The sequence below is a fragment of the Oncorhynchus gorbuscha genome, linkage group LG08 (genome assembly GCF_021184085.1).
Source record: "Oncorhynchus gorbuscha isolate QuinsamMale2020 ecotype Even-year linkage group LG08, OgorEven_v1.0, whole genome shotgun sequence".
NCBI lineage: Eukaryota > Metazoa > Chordata > Actinopteri > Salmoniformes > Salmonidae > Oncorhynchus > Oncorhynchus gorbuscha.
The window spans coordinates 33831162-33857150 of record NC_060180.1 but is presented as its reverse complement, the minus strand read 5'-3'; the positions used below and the strand labels follow the sequence as shown (position 1 = coordinate 33857150).

General features: G+C 41.3%; 1 protein-coding gene across 4 annotated transcripts in view; it reads left to right on the top strand.

The window, feature by feature from the left end:
- The first annotated feature begins 1243 nt into the window (after positions 1–1243).
- LOC124041515 (serine/threonine-protein kinase STK11-like) overlaps positions 1244–25989 on the top strand; it is a 61034-nt gene continuing 36288 nt past the window's right edge. Inside the window, exons 1-3 of one of the 4 annotated variants that reach the window (XM_046359194.1) lie at positions 1244–1364; positions 2559–3550; positions 23793–23876. In XM_046359194.1, coding sequence (XP_046215150.1) covers positions 3267–3550; positions 23793–23876 — 368 coding nt within the window. In that variant the 5' untranslated portion in view covers positions 1244–1364; positions 2559–3266. Of the gene's footprint in view, positions 1365–1553; positions 1738–2558; positions 3551–23792; positions 23877–25989 lie in introns of those variants that run through there. The other 3 variants (XR_006839959.1, XM_046359195.1, XM_046359193.1) reach the window with 3 other exon arrangements.

Below are 25989 nucleotides of genomic sequence, written 5' to 3'. Positions count from 1 at the left end.
ATAACTGACTGTGGCTACCGATTGTGGCTAATATTTAACATGATACAAATTGTAAAAAATAAAGTGAAAAGTCTGGCCATGTAAATAAAATATTATAGAAATCATAAATCAACTCAGTAGATTTGGCACTATACTGTCATTTGTGCATGGCTACAGAAGCCTATAGCTAGGGTCTCCAAATTTCATCCTTGCAAGTTATATTTGTCTCCATTTGTCTATATTTGTCTCCAAGTTAATTGTCAGAATATGCAAAGAGACAAGTGCATAAAAAGGGAATTCCATTCCATTTCCGTGCGCTTAACTCGGGTATGAATTCCCCCCAAAGTGTCAGGGCAACATTGCTGATCTAGGATCACTGATCACCTCTATGTGATCAGTAGATACAGCTGCTGTTTCTCAGCACTGAGGACCGGACCCCTGAACAACTTCTCATTATAGGAAAGGTCACATGTCATAAGTTATTGTAGCGATGACACAATTATCTTAATATTGAATTGTGTCTATTGATTACAATTTATTTCAGGAGATATCATATGTTTCTTGGGCCAAAAAGAACAAGTGTTTTTTTTCATGCCCACGGCTATCCATATTATCCAAAGTATTGATAACCAAAGAAATGTGTGCTTTCATGAATATAAACAAAGATTTTTGGCATTCTTATCAACATTTCAGAAAAATGCTAATTTAATTAAGTTCAATTACATGTAATAGCTTTTAAAATCCTCTGGATCACAGTAGTGAGCTGTTAACCATTTTAACCATGTTAACCATTTGAGACCTGAACATAGAACCTTGAAATGACAGATAATAAGTGTAAATAAACACAAACATACTGTATAAAAAATAGAGGTAGACAGACTTTTGTATCCCACTTTTTACATACATTTACTTTTTATTTTATCTGAAAGTGTTATTGAATATGACAACTTGAGAAATTACAGTTCAACAATTGATCTTAAAAATGTTCTTTAAAAACAAAATGTGCATAGAGGGGATCAATCCCTAATCATTCCCTAAAATCTATGCACTTGTGGCGATCTGAGATTATTTGACAGGTGAAATCAATCTGATAATAACTCCCACCCTATGTTGAAGTTAAATCTCCAATCAAAACTCCAAAAGTGCATAGGGTGTACACCCTAGGGGTGATTAGAAAAGTGATCGAGTTGCCTATTTCAATTTCCTGAGTTTGGCATGCTATTGGCATGCTAACTTCTTAATAAATTCTGCATTTTAGCTAACATGAGTATTTGTATCTTTCTGTCACACTGACACAGTCTAATCCTTTTTTTGTGCTGCCAACCTACACTGTAAACACCTCCCCTAAACCCTGGAATATTATAGGAGGGGGTGTGTACTTCCAGGTATGAACAAAATTCGAAACTTAAACCTAAAAATGTAATACATGTTGTTTGTATTTATTTTATGTTATTCCATGTCCAATTTTGACACAAAAATGAGAAAACAAGTCGATTTTAGTTTGTAAAATTCAGAAGCGAAAGACGAAAAACGGCAATTTCGTTTTTCCACGCCCCGTTTTGACTCGGCGTTGACGCAAGTGAGAGGTTGGCTTTCATTCATCTGGAGCAACAACATGGCGACAACCTGATAGCAGCTGCATAAAAAATAGCAAACATCACATATTTGTGCAAACAGACACAAATAAATAAAAAATACAGAGGAAGACTACATAACGAACAGGACATCCATCGACTTCGATTCAGTCTGAATGTCAAGGTGAGACTTGTTTACCAAAATGCCGACGTTTAGCTAACCTACCATCTGTATTTAACGTTAGCCGTTAACTACTGTAGCTTTTTGCAGTTTGTAAACACTGTAGGGATGACGTAGCTAACTTACTGTTACTATACTCGTCTTGTTTGTTCGTAACTTTATCTGATTCTGAGCATAGCCTACAAAACTAAATAAACACCGATTACTTATCCGAGTTAAATGGCTAACGTTATCTAGCACGTCGTTAGCTAGCTACAGAAATGCTAGTTGAATGAAAGTGTAACGTTACATTTGTGCTGGGGTTCGGAACGATAGGAGTTGAGGTGATAAACATGTTACCCGGTGTAGTCACACCGAAACTATCTGTTTTGAAAACTACCCTCGTCAGTTGAGGAAGGCAACTATGGTACTGTACTGAAACAAACAGCAAAACACCCGAGGCTAGCTAACGTTCACTATTTAGCTAGCTCAAGCCAACACATAAACATGCGCAGACTTTGTTTTGGAACACAAAATAAGCATGCGCAGATTTTTTGGGTTGCAAGCTTTTCTATGTGCGACACGCATTTACTGAGTCGTGCGACAGCTAGTTGTCTGATAAGAACATTTCATAATCGATTTTCCTTGTTTGCTTGCGTTCTGAAACGCTGATTTTATGACTTAGTATTTTGACAGCAGACCGGGCAGAAGTAGCGTAAAACGCATAGCCAGCCAGCCTTGTGGACCTATCCTGTAGTAGTCACTCGCTTTCTACAAAATGAAAATTAGGCTAATATCCCACCTGATTGCTGAGAGATTTGACTGATGTCGTTAATCACCCACAGGTTCCCTGGAACATAATCCTGAGTTGCCAGTTGAGAGGCTATGGACTCATTAGAATAGCTGGCAAGAAATATAGGATTCAGAGCAGTAATAACGATACTAAAGACTGAAAGGACTCATTTTGGGTTGAGTATTTAGCTATTGCATCTGGACTTAGATCAAGGCAAACCGATGGTGCCCTCTCTGAAGTAGAGACCATGGATCGCTACCAGGACTTATGGCCGAAGTACAGGGCTTTGGTTTGAAACGGGACCATTTACCTCTCCCTCTGCCTGTCACCATCCCATATCAGATCACAGATGGAGGATACATGGAGCTAAGCAGTGAAATGTAATCTCGGCCAGAGATCCCGCTCTCTGCTCAGTAGCACCTGTCACAGCCTGAACTCTCCACAAATATTTTCATCCTGGACCTTGAACTCATTGAGTCTTAGCTAACTGCCCTACACCTCTCTGGTAACTGTTACAGCTAGCCTACAGTTTCCCACCAATCAAAACGAACCCCTTCATGTTTACAGACCTACTCTATCCCAACAGATTCTCTCAATGCCCAGACCTGGCCACACCTCCTCCCATGTCCCTTAATTTTTTCTAATTGAACTGTATCCCTGAGCCACCACGACACACAGCCAGGCCAAAGGCTTGATGCAGTTGCATTGGACTGTCTAGAGCACACTGCACTGACTAAGCTCTAACTAAGTTGATTTAAACATGAGTGACGGGGAGCTGCAGCACCTGGACTATCTGACTGAGAATGAGCTGATGGGCATGGACACGTTCATTCACCGCATCGACTCAACCGAGGTGATCTACCAGCCACGCAGGAAGAGGGCCAAGCTGATTGGGAAGTACCTGATGGGAGACCTGCTGGGGGAGGGCTCCTATGGAAAGGTGAAGGAGATGCTGGACTCTGACACGCTGTGTCGCAGGGCTGTCAAGATCCTCAAGAAGAAGAAGCTGAGGCGGATCCCCAACGGAGAGGCTAATGTGAAGAAGTAAGTTTTGGGGATGGTAGTTTGTGTGGTGGTGGATTTTTATTATCATTTTTTCTCTCCCTATCTTTCTTTTTGCTCTTTTCTTCCCTCTGGTTTACATTCTTGGTCATTCATTGTCAAGCTCAAGTATTTATTAACTATTATAAACTGGCTTATTAGAGCCCTGAGTGCTGATTGGCTAACAGCATATGGTATATCAGACCGTATACCACAGGTATGACAAAACATTTATTTTTACTGCTCTAAATTTGTTGGTAACTAGTTAATAATAGGAATACGGTTCCTTGGGGGTCTGTGTTAGATGGCCAATATACCACAGCTAAGGGCTGTGTCCAGGCACTTCTTATTGCGTCGTGTGTGTAAGAACAGCCCTTTGCCATAGTATATTGGCCATATACCACACCACTTTAGTCCTTATTGCTTAAATGTCACTGCTATAGGATGATTGCCTGGGTAACGCTTAAGATTGTGTCTCTGTGATTATCATTAGCATGTGCATAGTCTATTACTGTGTTCACACCTACAGTGTCTCATGAACTGTTTTCCCTATATATGACTCACCATCGTCCCCCTGTCTAAAGTGCACAACAACACTTTGGATCTTAATTTGCATTTCGCTCTCCTATTCAAATAAGTCCCTTTCCCTACATGGCAGCACCATAGGGCCTTTTCTGACTACGAGAGATTTCCTAGAGATTGAGAAAATACCCTCGGCCAGACCTTTTTCGGTAATGTGAATTTGTCACATCTAGACCACTACCTCCGGAGGTCGAGCAGTACACTCGCCTGACAGTTGCCCCCTCCAAGCAGGTCAGTATAAACAGAATTGTCTCGTTGAGCCCAACACTCATAGCCGAGTGACGTTTTTGAAACCGGCAAAATGTATAGGCATTTTCCAGGAAAAGACGGTTATTCTGAAATTGTCGCCATATGTTTAAAGCAGGGATGTGTAACTGCCGGGCCTGCCCCCCTCCCCCTTTTGTAGGCCCACTGAGGTATAACAACTGTTAAATCCCTGTGGATTGATGAGTAATTGAACAAGGTTACGGTTGAGGGATGAGGCAAATAAGTCTGGCTGCACAACCGATTGGCAAATGTAATGCAAATTGAGAAATCATGTGACTAAACTAAGTAAAAAGAAGAAACTATACTATGAAACAAAGATAAATTATATAGGAATGATAGTAAAACGCTTTGGAGCACCTTAAATGAAACTCTTGCTCCTTCGTTCATTGAATCAGATGTCTCATTCATCACAAAACCCACTGATATTGCCAACTACTTCAATATTGTTTTAGGGCTGACTCCATTTCGTCGGCTGGTTTGATTGTTTGGTCTACAGGCTGTTGGTCGACCGAGACTTCTTTAGTCGGGCAGTAGCAATAATTATTTATATATATCACACACAGTGGGCTCCAAAATTACTGGCACCCCTGACTGGCAATGCACAAACTATACTTCAAAAAAATATAAACAATATAATTATAGAAAAACTCAAAATACCAACATTTGAGAAATACTGTACTTTATTAATGTTTCAATGGAACTAACCCAAATCATAATTATTTAATACAAATGACATTTCACTAAAATCAAGGTTTCATAATGATTGGCTCTCCTCATTTAGTACTTAGTGCAACCACCTCTGGCAAGGATAACAGCATGGAGTCTTTTCCTGTGATGTTTGACAAGGCTAAGGAACACATTTGTAGGGATTTTTGGACCATTCATCTATGCAGATCCTTTCAAGATCCTTCACATTCTTGGGTTTGCGTTTATCAACTGCCCTCTTCAACTCAGCCCACAGGTTATCGATTGGATTGAGGTTCGGCGACTGAGATGGCCTTGGCACAACATTGATTTTGTTGTCACAGAACCATTTCTGTGTGGATCTTGAGGTATGTTTTGGGTCATTGTCTAGTTGGAAAGTCCACCTATGGCCAAGGCCCAGCCTTTCGGCAGAGGTAACCAGATTGTCAGCCAAAATGGCCTGATACTTGGTGGAATTCATTGATGGCACAATCTTAACCAGTGCCCCTGGACCTCTGGAATTAAAACATCCCTGACCCACCACCATATTTCACCATGGGTATGAGGTGCCTCTCCTTGTAGGCATTTCTGTTTCGACGCCAAATGTGCCAATGCTGTATCTGACCAAAACGTTCAATTTTGGTCTCATCTGACCAGAGCACCTTCTTCCAGTTATAATTTAAATGACGTTTGGCAAACTCCAAGCGCTGGCGTCTGTGTCTTGGGTTCAGAAATGGCTTTCTTCTGGTAACACTTCCAGGTTGTGGAGGTGGCGTCTGATTTTGTGCTTTTTGAAACCTGGTGACCCCAAGACGCCACCAAGGCCTGCAATTCTTTCACTGTGATTCTTGGGGATTTTGTTGCTTCTCTCACCATCCTCCTCCCTTCCTGGGGAGCAAATACGTCCTTTACCAGTGAGGTTTTCAACTGTTCCATATCTTTAGAATTTTGAAATAATTGCCCTGACAGTGCTCAGTGGTCTATTCAGTCGTTTGTGAATCTTCTTGTAGCCATTACCAGATTTATAAAGGTCAACGACCATCTCTCTCTTTTGTTCTCTCTGTCAGTTCTTTTGTTTTCTTCATGGTGTTGGATGACAAAGGGATATTGCATGCATGTTACCTCATTTTTTTTTTATACCCGAGTAAAACAGGAAGTGATGTAATGGCTCAATAGTTGCTTAAGAGTTGAACTTATTTAAGTGGAATTTAAATCCTGGCTTAATTATGGTAGATGTTATGTAATAAAAGGACGCCAATAAGAAGACGTGCTTGGGCCAAGAAACACGAGCAATGGACATTAGACTGGTGGAAATCTGTCCTTTGAGTCCAAATTTGAGATCTGCCGTGTCTTTGTGAGATGCAGAGTAGGTGAACAGATGATCTCTGCATGTATAGTTCCCACCGTGAAAAATGGAGGTGTGATGGTGCTTTGCTGGTGACAGTCAGTGATTTATCCAGAATTCAATGCACACTTAACCAGCATGGCTACCGCTGCAGGCTACCGCAGCATTCTGCAGCGATACGACTTCCCATCTAGTTTGAGCTTAGTGTGAACTATCATTTGTTTTTAAACAGGACAATGACCCAAAATACCTCCAGCCTGTGTAAGGGCTATTTGACCAAGACGGAGAGTGATGGAGTGCTGCATCAGATGAGCTGGCCTCCACAATCACCCGACCTCAACCTAATTGAGATGGTTTGGGATGAGTTGGCCCAGAGTTTATTATTTTTTTTTCACCTTTATTTAACCAGGTAGGCAAGTTTAGAACAAGTTCTCATTTACAATTGTGACCTGGCCATGATAAAGCAAAGCAGTTCGACAGATACAACGACATGGAGTAAAACAAACATACAGTCAATAATACAGTATAAACAAGTCTATATACAATGTGAGCAAATTAGGTGAGAAGGGAGGTAAAGGCAAAAAAGGCCATGGTGGCAAAGTAAATACAATATAGCAAGTAAAACACTGGAAAGGTAGTTTTGCAATGGAAGAATATGCAAAGTAGAAATAAAAATAATGGGGTGCAAAGGAGCAAAATAAATAAATTAAATACAGTTGGGAAAGAGGTAGTTGTTTGGGCTAAATTATAGGTGGGCTATGTACAGGTGCAGTAATCTGTAAGATGCTCTGACAGTTGGTGCTCAAAGCTAGTGAGGGAGATAAGTGTTTCCAGTTTCAGAGATTTTTGTAGTTCGTTCCAGTCATTGGCAGCAGAGAACTGGAAGGAGAGGCGGCCAAAGAAAGAATTGGTTTTGGGGGTGACTAGAGAGATATACCTGCTGGAGCGTGTGCTACAGGTGGGAGATGCTATGGTGACCAGCGAGCTGAGATAAGGGGGGACTTTACCTAGCAGGGTCTTGTAGATGACATGGAGCCAGTGGGTTTGGCGACCAAGTATGAAGCGAGGGCCAGCCAACGAGAGCATACAGGTCGCAATGGTGGGTAGTATATGGGGCTTTGGCGACAAAACGGATTGCACTGTGATAGACTGCATCCAATTTGTTGAGTAGGGTATTGGAGGCTATTTTGTAAATGACATCGCCAAAGTCGAGGATTGGTAGGATGGTCAGTTTTACAAGGGTATGTTTGGCAGCATGAGTGAAGGATGCTTTGTTGCGAAATAGGAAGCCAATTCTAGATTTAACTTTTGATTGGAGATGTTTGATATGGATCTGGAAGGAGAGTTTACAGTCTAACCAGACACCTAAGTATTTGTAGTTGTCCACATATTCTAAGTCAGAACCGTCCAGAGTAGTGATGTTGGACAGGCGGGTAGGTGCAGGTAGCGATCGGTTGAAGAGCATGCATTTAGTTTTACTTGTATTTAAGAGCAATTGGAGGCCACGGAAGGAGAGTTGTATGGCATTGAAGCTTGCCTGGAGGGTTGTTAAGTGTCCAAAGAAGGGCCAGAAGTATACAGAATGGTGTCGTCTGCGTAGAGGTGGATCAGGGACTCACCAGCAGCAAGAGCGACCTCATTGATGTATACAGAGAAGAGTCGGTCCAAGAATTTAATCCTGTGGCACCCCCATAGAGACTGCCAGAGGTCCGGACAGCAGACCCTCCGATTTGACACACTGAACTCTATCTGAGAAGTAGTTGGTGAACCACGCGAGGCAATCATTTGAGAAACCAAGGCTGTCGAGTCTGCCGATGAGGATGTGGTGGTTGACAGAGTCGAAAGCCTTGGCCAGATCAATGAATACGGCTGCACAATAATGTTTCTTATCGATGGCGGTTAAGATATCGTTTAGGACCTTGAGCGTGGCTGAGGTGCACCCATGACCAGCTCTGAAACCAGATTGCATAGTAGAGAAGGTATGGTGAGATTCAAAATGGTCGGTAATCTGTTTGTTGACTTGGCTTTCGAAGACCTTAGAAAGGCATGGTAGGATAGATATAGGTCAGTAGCAGTTTGGGTCAAGAGTGTCCCCCCCTTTGAAGAGGGGGATGACCGCAGCTGCTTTCCAATCTTTGGGAATCTCAGACGACACAGAAGAGAGGTTGAACAGGCTAGTAATAGGGGTGGCAACAATTTCGGCAGATAATTTTTGGAAAGAAAGGGTCCAGATTTTTCAGCTCTTTCAGAACATCAGCTGAATGGATTTGGGAGAAGGATAAATGGGGAAGGCTTGGGCGAGTTGCTGTTGGGGGTGCAGTGCTGTTGACCGGGGTAGGAGTAGCCAGGTGGAAAGCATGGCCAGCTGTAGAAAAATGCTAATTGAAATTCTCAATTATGGTGGATTTATCAGTGGTGACAGTGTTTCCTATCTTCAGTGCAGTGGACAGCTGGGAGGAGGTGTTCTTATTCTCAATGGACTTTACAGTGTCCCAGAACTTTTTTGAGTTGGTGTTGCAGGAAGCAAATTTCTGCTTGAAAAAGCTAGCCTTGGCTTTTCTAACTGCCTGTGTATAACTGTTTCTAGCTTCCCTGAACAGCTGCATATCACGGGGGCTGTTTGATGCTAATGCAGAACGCCATAGGATGTTTTTGTGTTGGTTTAAGAGCAGTCATGTCTGGGGAGAACCAAGGGCTATATCTGTTCCTGGTTCTAAATTGCTTGAATGGGGCATGTTTATTTAAGATGGTTAGGAAGGCATTTAAAAAAAATATCCAGGCATCCTCTACTGACGGGATGAGATCAATATCCTTCCAGGATACCCCGGCCAGGTCGATTAGAAAGGCCTGCTCGCTGAAGTGTTTTAGGGAGCGTTTTACAGTGATGAGTGGAGGTCGTTTGACCGCTGACCCATTACGGATGCAGGCAATGAGGCAGTGATCGCTGAGATCTTGGTTGAAGACTGCAGAGGTGTATTTAGAGGGGAAGTTGGTTAGGATGATATCTATGAGGGTGCCCGTGTTTAAGGCTTTGGGGGGGTACCTGGCATTCCAGGAGTCTACCTCATGAAGCTGGTTGACCTATTTTTTTTTTTATATATATATATATATATTTTTTTTGGGGTTACTACATGATTCCATATGTGTTATTTCATAGTTTTGATGTCTTTTTACTATTATTTTACAATGTAAAAATAAAGAAACCCTTGAATGGGTAGGTGTGAACTTTTGACTGGTGCGTGTGTGTGCATACAGTTGAAGTTAACAAACACTTAGGTTAGTCATTATAACTGTTTTTTTTCAACCATTTCTTGTAAACAAACTATAGTTTTGACAAGTCGGTTAGGACATCTACTTTGTGCATGACACAAGTAATTTTTCCATCAATTGTTTACAGACAGATTATTTCACTTATAATTCACTGTATCACAATTCCAGTGCGTCAGAAGTTTATATACACTATATGCCTTTAAACAGCTTGGAAAATTCCCAAAAATGTCATGGCTTTAGAAGCTTCTGATAGGCTAATTTACATTATTTCAGTCAATTGGAGTTGTACCTGTGGATGTATTTCAAGGCTTACCTTCAAATTCAGTGCCTCTTTGCTTGACATGGGAAAATCTAAAGAAATCAGCCAAAACCTCAAATTTAAAAAAATCTTTTTTTTTTAGACCTCCACAAGTCTGGTTCATCCTTGGGAGCAATTTCCAAATGCCTGTAGGTACCACGTTCATCTGTATAAACAATAGTACGCCAGTATAAACACCATGGGACCACGCAGCTGTCATACTGCTGAGGAAGACGTGTTCTGTCTCCTAGAGATGTATGTACTTTGGTGCAAAAAGTGCAAATCAATTCCAGAACAACAGCGAAGGACCATGTGAAGATGCTGGAGGAAACAAGTAAAGTATCTATATCCACAGTAAAACGAGTCCTATATCGACATAACCTGAAAGGCCGCTCAGCAAGAAAGAGGCCACTGCTCCAAAACCGCCATTAAAAAAACCCATAATACGGTTTGCAACTGCACATGGGGACATAGATCATTATTTTTGGAGAAATGTCCTCTGGTCTGATGAAACAAAAATAGAACTGCTTGGCCATAATGACCATTGTTGTGTTTGGAGGAAAAAGGGGGAGGCTTGGAAGCCGAAGAACACCATCCCAACTGTGAAGCATGGGGATGGCAGCATCATGTTGTGGGGATGCTTTGCTGCAGGAGGGACTGGTGCACTTCACAAAATAGATGGCGTCATGATGAAGGAAAATTGTGTGGGTATATTGAAGCAGCATCTCAAGTCATCAGTTAAAGCTTGGTCGCAAATGGGTCTTCCAAATGGACAATGACCCCAAGCATGCTTCCAAAGTTGTGGCAAAATGGCTTAAGGACAACCAAGTCAAGGTATTGGAGTGGCCATCACAAAGCTCTGACCTCAATCCTATAGAAAATGTGTGGGCAGAACTGAAAAAGCGTGTGCGAGCAAGGAGGCCTACACACCTGATTCAGTTACACCAGCTCTGTCAGGAGGAATGGTCCAACATGTACCTAATGTATTGTGGGAAGCTTGTGGAAGGCTACCCAAAACGTTTTACCCAAGTTAAACCATTTAAAGGCAATGCTATCAAATACTAATTGAGTGTGTGACTCACAGGGAATGTGATGAAAGAAATAAAAGCTAAAATAAATAATTCTCTCTACTATTATTCTGACATTTCAAGTTCTTTAAAATAGTGGTGATCCTAACTGACCTAAAACAGCACATTTTTACTAGGATTAAATGTCAGGATTTGTGAAACTGAATTTAAATGTATTTGGCTAAGGTGTATTTAAATTTCTGACTTCAACTGTATGTCTGTCTGTATTCTTAAAGAATTACAGGGGGCAGTTTGGAAAAAACGAATCCCGTCCGAATCATCCTCTGGAATAACGGACTTTCTGAAGTAATAATAACATAACCAACGTTCTTTAGTAATACTAGTCCCATGCAAATAGGTCTTTGGTCACATGCATACATGTGCCACGTAAAGAGAGCAAGGGTTGAGTGAGTAGGGAATGTTTTTTTTCTAAACAAATTAGGAATTTTGGTAACTGAACTTTTTAGTCAGAAATGGCTGTAGTTATGTTGCATATGTAGAAACACGGACAGTGTGGGAAACACAAATGTTCTGTGGTGGTTGCTGCAGCAGGGAGGAGAGGGTGACAACGGGCGCTAGTCAGTCACACTTCAAAAAAATTTTTTTTAGCAGTGCAGCAAATATAACTCTGGCCCGGCACAATCAAATCAATTGCTGGTCGGACTCCCTCTAGTCATTTGTGTGGCTTTAATTATTTAATCATAGTGTGCTTAAAGCATCAGACAAGCTCAGTGAATATAGTTGATTTGATTAAAACACATTACTTGACTTTTTGCATTTAGGCCAAAGAGTTCAATCATCAGACCAGAGAATCTTGTTTCTCATGGGTGCCTTTTGGGAAACTCTATGCGTTCTATCCTGTGCCTTTTACTGAGGAGTGGCTTCCATCTGGCCGCTCTACCATAAAGGCCTGATTGGTGGAGTGCTGCAGAGATGGTTGTCCTTCTGGAAGGTTCCCCCATCTCCACAGAGGAACTCTGGATCTCTGTCAGTGACGGGACCAAGCCCCTTCTCCCCTGCTCAGTTTGGCCGGACGGCCAGCTCTAGGGAGAGTCTTGGTCTTTCCAAACTTTGTCAATTTAAGAATGATTGAGGCCACTGTCTTCTTGGGGACCTTCAGTGCTGCATTTTTTTTGGTACCCTTCCCCAGATATGTGCCTCAACACAATCCTGTCTCGGAGCTCTACGGACAATTCCTTCAACCTCCTGACTTGGTTCGTGTTCTGACATGCACTGTTAACTGTGGGACCTTCTATAGAAAGGTGGGGAGAAGTCTGTCCATAATAAAGCGCTGCTCTGCCTTACCAACACTGTCAACAAGGCAGATCCTACAGGCCCTAGTTTTGTCTCACCTGGATTACTGTCCAGTTGTGTAGTCAGTCGGGTGTAGCAAAAAGGGAACAGGGAAGCACGACTGGCCCTTAAATGTACACTGAGAGCTAACATGAACAATATGCATGTCAATCTCTCGAGGCTCAAACTAGAGGAGAGATTGACTTCAGTACTACTTGTTTTTTAAGAGATATTGACGTGCTGAATGCTGAACTGTCTATTTAAACTACTAGCACATAGTTTGGACACCAATGCATATCCCACAAGACATGCCACCCGAGGTCTCTTCACAATCCCCAAGTCGGGAGCAGACTATGGGAGGTGCACAGTACTACATAGAGCCATGGCTACATGGAACTCTATTCCACGTCAGGTAACGGATAAAAATACACCTAATGGAACAGTGGGGACTGTGAAAACACACGCATACACATAACACACGCACTCTACACACTTACATGTGGATTTTGTATTGTAGAGTAGCTGCCTGAGGGTACACACACTTGTGCGAAGTGTTTGTATATATTTGTATATAACTGCCTTAATGTTGGAACACAGGAAGAGTAGCTGCTGCCTTGGCAGTAGCTAATAGGGATCCTTAATAAATACAAAATAGCTGAAGTACATGTTTTATTATAATACAAATTCAACGGGGACTTGCTCATGTGACTCAGGCGAGGCAAATGTACTGCTTGTTGTTTCAGCACAGTTGGGTGAGGGATGGGTGCAAGAGGAGCAGGGGTCAGAGAGAGAAAATAGCCAAACCAAATCCTGCAAGTTTGACAAACTTGTTGCTGTGATAGGCACTGCTGGATGAGATGATAGGTTATCTATCTTGCATCAAATCGATGCAAAGAAACTAGCTAGCCAGCTAAGTTAGTTAGCCAGCTAGCTAGCAAGGTTGCATCACAACCTGGTATGGCAACTGCTCTGCATTTGACTGTAACGCACTACAGAGTAGAGGTTGGCCGTTTAAAAAAAAAGAAGATTATTATTATTATTATTATTATCATTTTTTTAAATTAGGGCCATTTTCATAATAATCGGTAATCTGCGTTCTCGGACACCGATTATGGCCATAGATTACATTGCACTCCACGAGGAGACTGCGTGGCAGGCTGACCACCTTTTCAGCGAGTGCAGCAAGGAGCCATGGTAAGTTGTTTGCTAGCATTAAACTTATTTAAAAAAAACAATTAATCTTAATCACTAGTTAACTACACAATGTTGATATTACTAGTTTATCTAGCTTGTCCTGTGTTGCATATAATCGATGCGGTGCCTGTTAATTTATCATCGAATCACAGCCTACTTCACCAAATGGGTGATGAATTAACAAGCGCATTTGTGAAAAAAGCACATTCTTGCACCAATAAGTACCTAACCATAAAAATCAATGCCTTTAAAAAAAAACAATACACAAGTATATATTTTTAAACCTGCATATTTAGTTAATATGCTAACATGAATTATTTTAACTTGGGAAATTGTCACTTCTCTTGCATTCTGTGCAAGCAGAGTCTGGGTATATGCAGCAGTTTGGGCTGCCTGGCTTGTTGCGAACTGTGTGAAGACCATTTCTTCCTAACAAAGACCGTAATTAATTTGCCAGAATTGTACATAATTATGACATAACATTGAATGTTGTGGAATTTAACAGCAATATTTAGACTTAGGGATGCCACCCATTACATAAAATATGGAACAGTATTTCACTGAAAGAATATACTTTTTTTTTCCCCCTGTCAATGATAGTTTCCCGATTTGACCATATTAATGACCTAAGGCTCGTATTTCTGTGTGTTATATTATAATTAAGTCTATGATTTGATAAAGTAGTCTGACTGAGCGGTGGTAGGCAGCAGCAGGCGCGTAAGCATTCATTCAAACAGCATTTTCCTGTATTTGCCAGCAGCTCTTCGCTGTGCTTCAAGCATTGCACTGTTTATGACTCCAAGTCTATCAACTCCCGAGATTAGGCTGGCAATACTATAGTGCCTATAAGAACATCCAATAGTAAAAGTTACCTGGGAATATTGAAGACTCATGTTAAAAGGAACCACCAGCTTTCATATTTTCTCATGTTCTGAGCAAGGAATTAAATTGTTAGCTTTTTTACATGGCACATATTGCACTTTTACTTTCTTCTCCAACACTTTGTTTTTGCCTTGAAAAATCATAATCGGTCGACCTATACTACAGAGGGTAGTGCGTATGGCCCAGTACATCACTGTTATTGTTCATATTAAACACCCCTACCAGTTGGCCAGAAGCAGAACTTTCTTCTGAAACTCGTCAATCTATTCTTGTTCTGAGAAATGTGAGAAATTGCCATGAAACTGAAGATCTCATGCAACTCTGTACTACTCCCTTCACAGAACAGTGCAAACTGGCCCTAACCAGAATAGAAAGGAGTGGGAGGCCCCTGTGCACAACTAAGCAAGAAGACAAGTACATAATTGTCTAGTTTGAGAAAGACGCCTCACAAGTCCTCAACTGGTAGCTTCATTAAATTGTCCCCGCAAAACAGTCTTCACATCAACAGTGAAGAGGCGACTCCGGGATGCTGGCCTTATTGGAAATGTATTGTGTGGAATAGCCTTCATTTCTCAGAACAGGTATAGACTGAGTTTCAGAAGAAAGCTCTTTGTTTCTGGCCATTTTGAGCCTGTATAATCGAACCCACAAATACTGATTCTCCAGATTCTCAACTTGTCTAAATAAGGCCCGTTTTATTGCTTCTTTAACCAGCACAACAGTTTTCAGCTGTGCTAACATAATTGCAATTTTTTTTTCTAATAGCCTTTTTAAAATGATGCATTTGTATTAGCTAACACAACGTGTCATTGGAACACAGGAGTGATGGTTGCTGATAATGGGCCACTATGCCTATGTAGATATTCCATACAAAATCTGTCGTTTCCAACTACAATAGTCATTTACAACATTAACAATGTCTGCACTGTATTGCTGATCAATTTTATGTTATTTTAATGGACCAAAAATGAGCTTTTCTTTAAAAAACAAGGACATTTCTAAGTGACCCAACTTTTGAACGATAGTGTGTGTTATATGGTAAAGTCATACAAATTCAAGAGGGTAATTTTTCATTTCTTATTACTAGAATTAGGGCAGTATATGTTAGAAATGTCAAATTAGATTTTGGTTGATTTTATAGGTACACTTTTATAGGTAAACCTAATTTAAATATTTTGCTCTACCATAGGCTAAGCCCTTGGCACTCCACTGGTTTTGTTCAGAGCATCACCATGATCACTTGAATAGGTGTCATGAACTGGATGACCCAGATCCACATCGTCCACAGTCCTGTGTAACTCCGTCAGTAGAGCATGGCGCTTGCAATGCAAAGGGTTGTGGGTTTGATTCCTGCTGGGGCCACCATATGATAAAATGCATGCCTTACTGTAACCATCTCTCTTTCTATAAAATGGCAGTTTTCGAACCACAGCTGAGGTTTTAATCACACAGTGGAGTTTATTTAATAATCTTGTGATGAGCTGCAGGCGTGTCTAAATATAGAGGAGCAAGCTAATGCAACTGTCAAATGAGTGAGTTCTCACCATGGGAAGTATTTAGAGAGATGGAGGAACAACTCTGTTTAGGCTGCTTGTAGAACACGTTCTCTGTACATTTTTCTATTGATTTTTGTTGCAAGTTCTATTTCGGTTAGATGCAATTGGCCCATTTCGAATGTGATTTTAAATTGACTTGATTATGTTAGTGTTGCTGTCTAGGCTACCAGCCACCAGTGTTGTTGTGGATGGGGCATTCATTTGCAGTGATGCAATGTTCTGTCTTGTATTGTACTCACACCCTCTAATTATTAAGGTCTAGTACTAAGCACACCAGTGTGTGTCCTATGTGCTGTTGTGCACATGCCTGAGTTTCTCACACTTTTGGTGGGAACAGTGTCTGTAATATGTTTGGGCCCACCAACACAGACATGCACAATCTTATTTATTTTTAAGCATGTATGAGAGCCATACCTAGCCTTATAAGGCCTGGCCCTGGATGGCATAGTACAGTACTACCCTGAGCCCCTCTCTCTCTCTCCATTCACACTCACAGCAGCCATCGCTTAACATTCCTGTTTGCCAAACACTTCCTGCTTTCACTGCCCGGGGTTGCCACGGGGATGGACACCCTCACACTCTGCCGTTGCGCAATGACCATTCCTGTTGCTTGGGCGATGCCTCCGAAATTCCGAGCCATGGTTTGGAATGCTGCACGCACACTCCTGAGTGGGGAGATAGGGAGGTGTGTTTGTGTGTGGGGTCACGTTCTTTGAGTCCATTGATTTCATTTGACTTCTAGCAGGTAACATTTTAAGAAGTTTGTCATCATAATGAATAAGCCTAGAATTAGTGCACCGGCAGCTGTAGAATGTAGCTAAGGCCAAGTTTAAGCTATATATATGTGTAGAGGAGTGGTCACCAACCGGCCGATCTTCAAGGCATTCCTAGTCGATCACCTAACATTTCTGTCGAAAAGCCAACTATAAAGGCTTGCGCTCTTCTTTTTTTGTGTGTGTTGCGCTGTTCGCAGTAGGTGCACTTGATTCAGAAGCCCTGTGTATGAGGTAGGCAAAATGTTCCCATTTTGAACCATTTCATTTGTCCGAAAAGACAAACTCCCCCTTTCCAGCAGACCAGGAGATCTGTGGCTAAATCGAGTGTGCCTACTACGCTGGCCGATCGGATAGCTCAAATCACCATGCCCACAGCTTCCAGGACCCCAGCCACAGCAAAGTTTGATACTAGCCGGCATGAGATTTTATGACTTTTGAAACTATGACCAGAGAGAGACTGTTAAAGAATACAGCAAAGAGCTGCTGTTTTTATGAATGAGTTCATGTCTAAGTTTTTATTCAACACTACTACAAAATATTTCACATTTTCTGGTCAAAGGAACAACATAAATTTGTTCCTGAGGCAGAGGTTTCGCCATCAGGTGGAAGACTGGGAAAAATAGTTGGGAACGGTCATCCAACTCAGAAGTTCAAGTCGGAACTCTGGCATCTTTTCTAGAGCTCTGACTTTCCGACCTGAAGATCACCCCCCCCCCTCCCCCAGAGTTCCCAGTTTTCTTGAAAGCACAATCCCCATCGGATGCAGGTACCATCAGTCCAGTAAAATAAAACAGCTATTTATTAGCAAATTATTTAAATTTATGCTCAGCTGTGCCTCGCAAATGCTGCACCAACTGAACTATTTTGTTATGAAAGCTCAAGATTTTAAATATAATGTGGTCTGAGAAGAACAATATTGCCAAGCATATAGCCAAATATGCTGTGAAAATGTATTCGGCCTACTGCACACGCCTCATTCATACAGAACTGTTTTTATTGGGTTAATGTTCAATTCTTTAAAGTCATGTTTTTTTTAAAGAATCGGAGCAGTAGATCTCTGCTTGCTTTTTGACTGCAAAGTGACTCAGAAAAGGGTGACCACTGATGGTGGTCACTGATGTTCAGTCGATCAATTGTAAAACTGTTTTGTAAAAATGCAGGTTTCCGTCCTCCTGGACAGCATCCCACAGAGACATTTGATCCACTGCAGAGCAGATACTCTCACTACGCAGCGGACACAGTCCAGTGCTTTAGACGTCACAAAGCTGACACACTCATTTCTGTCCTAGAGAACAGCAGTGCTGCTAACTGCTCTTGTTGAACTTGAATGCGGAATGTTTTTACCCTTGAATGAGAGTGATGATGCAGCAAAGGTTTATCAATTGCCTTTTCAGTACTAGGAAGTGAAGTGACCACAATTCTGATAAACATAGGCCTATATTTACATCAAAGATGGTATCCCAAAACAATAACACATTTTTGTGTTGCTCTGTACTAGTATGATTAAAGCAGCTTTCTTTTCCCTGACTTTTTTAAAATGGTCTGGCATGTATGCATTATCCCTTGCAGCAGTGTTTGTCCCTTTTGCTGTGTGTGTGGCTGCTTGCAGGCGGGATGTCTCTCTGACTCAGTCAGTTGTGATGCAGGCAGTAATTGTTGGGTATATAGCAAAGGACTGGGCCAGCCTGTGACTGCAGGCTAGTATGGTGAGTGAAACGGGCACACCACAGAGGGAGAGCTACAGTACAGTGTGTAGATTGTGTGTGAGAGACTGGCGACTTAGACTAGCGAAAGAGGGTGTGTGCGCGTTCCTGCCCTACATGGTGTTTTCAATAAGCTGTGTGCAGAATGCAGGCACCCCAACGCTGTGCACTGAACTACTGGCTTAAAGATCGACTGCCCCTAAAAAGTATAACTGCCTATGTGGCGTCTTGAGTCAGAAACATGTATTCTAGTGCCAAAATTGACGACAACGTGTAAATAGAATAAATTTGGTCATAAAGTCAGTCTCGTCCTAAACTGAGATTTACGAGATACTTTTTTGTCATGAAATGAAGGGTACTGTAACAGTTTATTTTTTTCTTGGGTTTATTTCAATCCTGCACACATTCACACAGCTGGCAGCTCCCAAGTAATCATCAATTCAGAGCGTAGCTGCAGGAGACTTGAATCTAAATGCCCATGGTCAATTTGGTTTGACAGTCCATATTCTTTTGGTAGCCTTAGGGAATATCTTTAAATTACACATGTACATGGGACAATATTTTATAAGGTCAATAGTGCCTAATTTCCATGAATTAACTTCAAAACAGCTATACATTTTACAACTTCAAAATAACTATACATTTATGTACAAATATTGAAAGCATTTAATGATACAACTAAAAGATGTGCACCATGAAAATATTGTCCCATTTACATTGTAATTTATTGACGGTCCGTAGGGTTGCACATTTTGGGGAATATTCAGAGGTGGAAACTTTACATGGGAATTAATATTAATATCATTTTAAATGTAGGGTTTTTTTCCCCATTGGATGTATTTACCATATGGAGACAGAAACATAAACCTTTTACCTTTTCACAATTGACATAATTGCAAATGGTTAAGTCCTTCCAATAGAAATAAAAATGTAGTTAGGAATTGAACTTTAATTAAATGAGTTGACTCTTCACATGGGATGATTCCACTGAACAACAAAATAAATACAATCTTGAATAATCCCCAATGATCCATCACATCTCCCCAAAAATGTTTTCAACATCCATCTGTAAAATGATAGTTTAAACTAAAGCTTTGGTTGTCTTCCTCTCAGGCCTTCATGTCTTCTCCCTGAACCTCCTCAATGTCCACCTCTTGAACATCAGACTTTGAGGCCTCATATTCACTGTCACTTTCCAACCTTGTTGAGGATGGCTTGTTGTCAAGCTCAAAAATCCTCAAATTTGCCAGGATGGCCACCAATTTTTCAACCTTTGTATTGGTGTGTGCGTTCCCAAACAAGGACCAGTTGCACTCTGAGGCGGCTGATGTTGGTGGGATTTAGAGGATGATGGAGGCAACGGGGAAGAGCATCAGATCCACAAAGTCCCTTCCACCAGGTGGCTGATGAGATATGTTGGCACGACTGCCATATTGCATACTTAGGCCCTTGCTTGGAGTTCCTCGGCGTACACATCACAGACAAACTGAATTGGTCCACCCACACAGATAGCATCGTGAAGAAGGCGCAGCAGCGCCTCTTCAACCTCAGGAGGCTGAAGAAATTTGGCTTGTCACAAAAAGCACTCACAAACTTCTACAGATGCACAATCGAGAGCATCCTGTCGGGCCTTGTTGATCTCTGCACCAGACAGGATGCTCTCGCCAACATGCTTGGTCCAACATGTACGCTGCGGCATGTATGGGCTTCAGGCAGAAGTTTTCACGCTTTTTGATTATTTTCAGATCTGCAGTTTCCTCTGTTTTGAGCAACAGTGAAGTGGGACGGGTTGTATGGATTTCTTCTTTTACATCTGCAAGGAGAGTCTGACTATCAGACAGGGTGGCATTGTCTCCTTCAATCTGTGCAATGGCTACTGCTATAGGTTTCAGGTTGCTTTATCACTCTCCCAAAATACTGTCCATATCGGCAGACTGTGATATGCCATTTCTTGGAGAGACTCCTTCCCCTCCAGGAGACCGTTAAACATGATGACAACACCACCTCAGCGGGTGTTTCTGGCCAGTTTCAATGTGGTTCTCTTATTCCTCTCACTTTGCTTGGTGAGGTAGATTGCTGCTATAACATGATGACCTTTCACATACTTTTGTCAGAAGTTGCTTGTTGTGAGCGCGAAGGGAACTTCATGCACTTGGCCAGATTCTGCATCTTTGTTGCATTATTCACATGATTTGGCACAACATTTGCAAATGTACACAGCTTTTCCTTCTACATTAGCTGCAGTGAAATGTCTCCACACATCAGATAGTGCCCATGGCATTTTCCTGTAAAGATTAGAAAAAATTAGTAAAACAAAATACAATTCCATGTACAGATAAATAGTTAAACAGTTAGATTAAACAACTACTTTGTAAAATTAATGTTATAAAATTAATGTTATAAAATTAAACCTGTATGGAAACAGGTGAATTAACACCTCAGTTAGCAGGCTCAAATGAGCTAAAACCCACGTTATCAAAAACGAACTCGCAGAAATTGTTAACAAGTTAGAAATGATTTAAACACACTTTGCTGTAGGCTACTATTTACGAGTTAACAAAAAATGTGTCATAAAATATATTTACAAGACCATGGTGCTTGCCTACGGAGCTGTGAGGGGAACGGCACCTCAGTACCTCCAGGCTCTGATCAGGCCCTACACCCAAACAAGGGCACTGCGTTCATCCACCTCTGGCCTGCTCGCCTCCCTACCACTGAGGAAGTACAGCTCCCGCTCAGCCCAGTCAAAACTGTTCGCTGCTCTGGCCCCCCAATGGTGGAACAAACTCCCTCACGACGCCAGGACAGCGGAGTCAATCACCACCTTCCGGAGACACCTGAAACCCCACCTCTAAGGAATACCTAGGATAGGATAAGTAATCCTTCTCACCCCCCCCCTTTAAGATGTAGATGCACTATTGTTAAGTGACTGTTCCACTGGATGTCATAAGGTGAATGCACCAATTTGTAAGTCGCTCTGGATAAGAGCGTCTGCTAAATGACTTAAATGTAAATGTAAAATTCACCCCACCCAATATTGTAATCAAAACTTACCAGAAAGCATGAAGTCCTTGGCTCAGACAGTGTAGTAGTGTGGGCTCAATAGCATCTCATTAGTGTGTAAAATCTTGAGAATTAGCTGTACATTTGATGGAAGAATGCAATGTGCATGCAGAGGGTTGCAAATCCATTGAAATGGGGATAGTTTAACCAAAATATGCTGCCTTGTGTATCCCACAAAAAAAGATTCACTGTTATAAGCTAACTTTATTTGATGAATTTAAGAAAAATTCCCAGGCTTAACTTCCCATGTAAAATTTCCAGAAATTTCCCAACCCTTTAACCATAACTTGTTCCAGAGATGTGCTATCCAATGTCAAACCAACTTTGCCACGGTCGGAACCCCAGTTGGCTGAAGCTAATAGCCGAAAGAAGTTTACTCTGCGACTTCAAGACAGGAGTTTGTTAGACGGTTTCAAGTTATCTAGAGTAGTTTGTGACTGTGTACTGTTTTGGCAGAGAGAATGTATGAACTCTTGCCACGTACGAAACCCACATTAACCCCCCCGCCCCAAAGACGACCCTCGTTTGGCTTCGGTCATGGCTTCTTCATTTCTTATCAATGACCAAGCTGAAAAACTAGGCCAAATCAGTAAGTTCAGCCCCTCTGTAACTAACCTATTATTGTACAACACTTAAGACTATGAGAACATTTACTCATGAAAATGCACTTTCAAATGTAGCCGAGATTTCCTTCCCATCCAGTTGAATGACATGGATAATTCAAACCCAGTCGTTTTAAAAACAAGGACTCTTGTTTTGAAAGGGGATGTTTCTCTGTGACGTAGACTGAGGCATAAATACACTAACACTTTTGGCCTGCCTCTTTTGTGTTTGCTCCCTTCATGCAGTTGCTGTAGTCATTAGTGGCAGGCTGGCTACTCTGTAGCAGATGAATGTGGAGTCTCTTGGGGGTTTGACATGGTGGTGCTTGGGGTGATTTTAAAGTTCCCCCTCCAGCGCCAGTTTATAGAGCTGTCTCAATGAGCTTAGCCACCCCAATCAAATCAAATCAAATCAAATTTTATTTGTCACATACACATGGTTAGCAGATGTTAATGCGAGTGTAGCGAAATGCTTGTGCTTCTAGTTCCGACAATGCAGTGATAACCAACAAGTAATCTAACTAACAATTCCAAAACTACTGTCTTATACACAGTGTAAGGGGATAAGGAACATGTACATAAGGATATATGAATGAGTGATGGTACAGAGCAGCATACAGTAGATGGTATCGAGTACAGTATATACATATGAGATGAGTGTGTAGACAAAGTAAACAAAGTGGCATAGTTAAAGTGGCTAGTGATACATGTGTTACATAAGGATGCAGTCGATGATGTAGAGTACAGTATATACATATGCATATGAGATGAATAATGTAGGGTAAGTAACATTATATAAGGTAGCATTGTTTAAAGTGGCTAGTGATATATTTACATCATTTCCCATCAATTCCCATTATTAAAATGGCTGGAGTTGGGTCAGTGTCAATGACAGTGTGTTGGCAGCAGCCACTCAATGTTAGTGGTGGCTGTTTAACAGTCTGATGGCCTTGAGATAGAAGCTGTTTTTCAGTCTCTCGGTCCCAGCTTTGATGCACCTGTACTGACCTCGCCTTCTGGATGATAGCGGGGTGAACAGGCAGTGGTTCGGGTGGTTGATGTCCTTGATGATCTTTATGGCCTTCCTGTAACAACGGGTGGTGTAGGTGTCCTGGAGGGCAGGTAGTTTGCCCCCGGTGATGCGTTGTGCAGTCCTCACTACCCTCTGGAGAGCCTTACGGTTGAGGGCGGAGCAGTTGCCGTACCAGGCGGTGATACAGCCCGCCAGGATGCTCTCGATTGTGCATCTGTAGAAGTTTGTGAGTGCTTTTGGTGACAAGCCGAATTTCTTCAGCCTCCTGAGGTTGAATAGGCGCTGCTGCGCCTTCTTCACGACGCTGTCAATGTGAGTGGACCAATTCAGTTTGTCTGTGATGTGTATGCCGAGGAACTTAAAACTAGCTACCCTCTCCACTACTGTTCCATCGATGTGGATAGGGGGGTGTTCCCTCTGCTGTTTCCTGAAGTGTCGTTCACCCTTTTCTGCTATTATATTCACCTTAATGCTTCATTCCCCTTGAAGTCTACACATCATTTATTTTACAATGTGCTATTTATTTGTATATTTTCCAATTTCACCAATGTTTCAGTTGTGATGCCTGTGAGGGAGTTTCATTTGTAACATCTCTAACCTTTTTTGTCTGTTGGTTTGTTTGTGTTTCAGGGAGATCCAGCTGCTACGGAGACTCCAGCACAAAAATGTGATCCATTTGGTGGATGTGTTGTACAATGAAGAGAAGCAGAAAATATATCCTTCTGTGTTTGTGCACGCCAGGGTTTCTGTTAGGAAAATGTGACACTGGCTAACGTGACCTGGGAGATTTAAATTTGACCATAGGCATTGGATTGTAATCCCATTTAGGGCGTCCACCCACTGTGCTCAGAATGACAAATCACATTTGGACTGTTGTAATGCATCTTAACAGAACATATAACTCCTCTAATGAAGAAACCAATAATACAAAATGTTCAAACATTTGCCAAAAAGCATTTCTGCTAGCGGTTCATATGTGGCATATATAAAAATCTTATTTAGGAACATGGAAACGGGGAATCTGAAGATGTAACACTAGGACTTGGCTTCTGGACAACGAAAGAAAGTTGATATGAAAACTAATAGAAGAGGAGAGAAATAGCATACGAGGTATTTCATAGGCGGGGGTGTCAAGTAACTTCCCCTAAAGTACATTGAAATACATTTGCCAAAATGATATAATTACTCCTGTCTATACAGAAATGAACTCATTCAAAATATTTCACCAGAGAGCATGATTTAGGAATAAAAGATTATTTTCATTATTTTAAAAATAGTGCTTATTTGCCTATGCCTATTTGGGCAGGGCGCATGGCAATAGGCCTAGCTGATTAGCTGTCTGTGAAAAGTGACTAAAATATGTGTGAAAACATGGGTGGAAACATCATGCTTTGGGCCTGTGGATTTTATTTTATTTTTTTAAGTCTTAAAAATAAAAAGCTGAAATGTCTTGAGTTAGTAAGTTTTCAGCAACTTTTTTTATGGCAAGCCTAAATAAGTTCAGGAGTAAAAATATGCTAAACAAGTCACATATGTTGCAAGGGCATTTAACATGATTTTTGAATGACTATCTCTATACCCCACACATACAATTATCTGTAAAGTCCTCCCATTTCCAATGCCTCGCAAAGAAGAGCACCTATTGGCAGATCGTTTTTATTTTTTAAATGCAGCCATTGAATATTCCTTTGAGCATGGTGAAGTTATTAATTACCTTATGGATGGTGTGTCAATACACCCAGTCACTACAAAAACACGACAAACTCAATTTCTGGAAAGAAAGGAAACTGCTCAGGGGTTTCACCATGACAACAATGGTGACTTTAAAACAGTTCGAGTTTAATGGCTGTTATAGGGGAGAACTGAGGATGGATCAACAACATTGTAGTTACTCCACAATACTAACCTAATTGACAGAGTGAAAAGGAGGAAGCCTGTACAGAATACAAATATTCCTAAATACAAATACAAATACACTTTGAATACAAAGTGATATGTTTGGGGCCAATCCATGTTATGTTATGGGGCCAATCTGAGGAGTCTCTGCATAAAAAAGAAACGGATTGGAGCTAAGCACAGGCAAAATCCTAGGGGAAAACCTGGTTCAGTCTGCTTTTCACCAGACACTGGGAGATCAATTCACCTTTCATCAGGACGATAATGTAAAAAGAAAGCCAAATCTACAATTTGAGTTGCTTGCCAAGAAGACAGTCAAATGTTCCTGAGTTAGTGTTGAATTAAATATACTTGAAAACCTATGGCAAAGACCTGAAAATGGCTGCCAGTTTGTCTGTCCCACATCTTGCAGGTCTTGACTCATGGTCTAGCAATGATCAACAACCACCTTGACAGAGCTTGTAGAATTTTTCTAGTGACTCGGGTGTGATCAATTTTAGCAGATGTTATTATGTGTGTTGCTTCTGTTTCTAGCTCCAACAGTGCAATAATAGATATCAATTTCACAACAATACACACATCTAAAGGAATGGAATAATATTTGGACGAGAAATGTCAGAGCAGCGTAAACTAAAATACTATAGAATACAGTATATACATATGAGATGTAATGCAAAATATGTAAACATAATTAAAGTGGCTAGTGTTCCATTATTACAGTGGCCAGTGATTTCAAGTCCATGTAAACTCTTAACTCTTAAAAGAGCACCCTTTGGCAGATAAATAGCCTCTAAGGTGCTACTGATGGCTATTTAACAGTCTAATGGTCATTGAGATAGAAGCTGTTTTTCAGTCTCTCGTTTCCCGCTTTGATTCATCTGTACTGACCTCGCCTTCTGAATGATAGCGGGGTGAACAGGCAGTGGCTCGG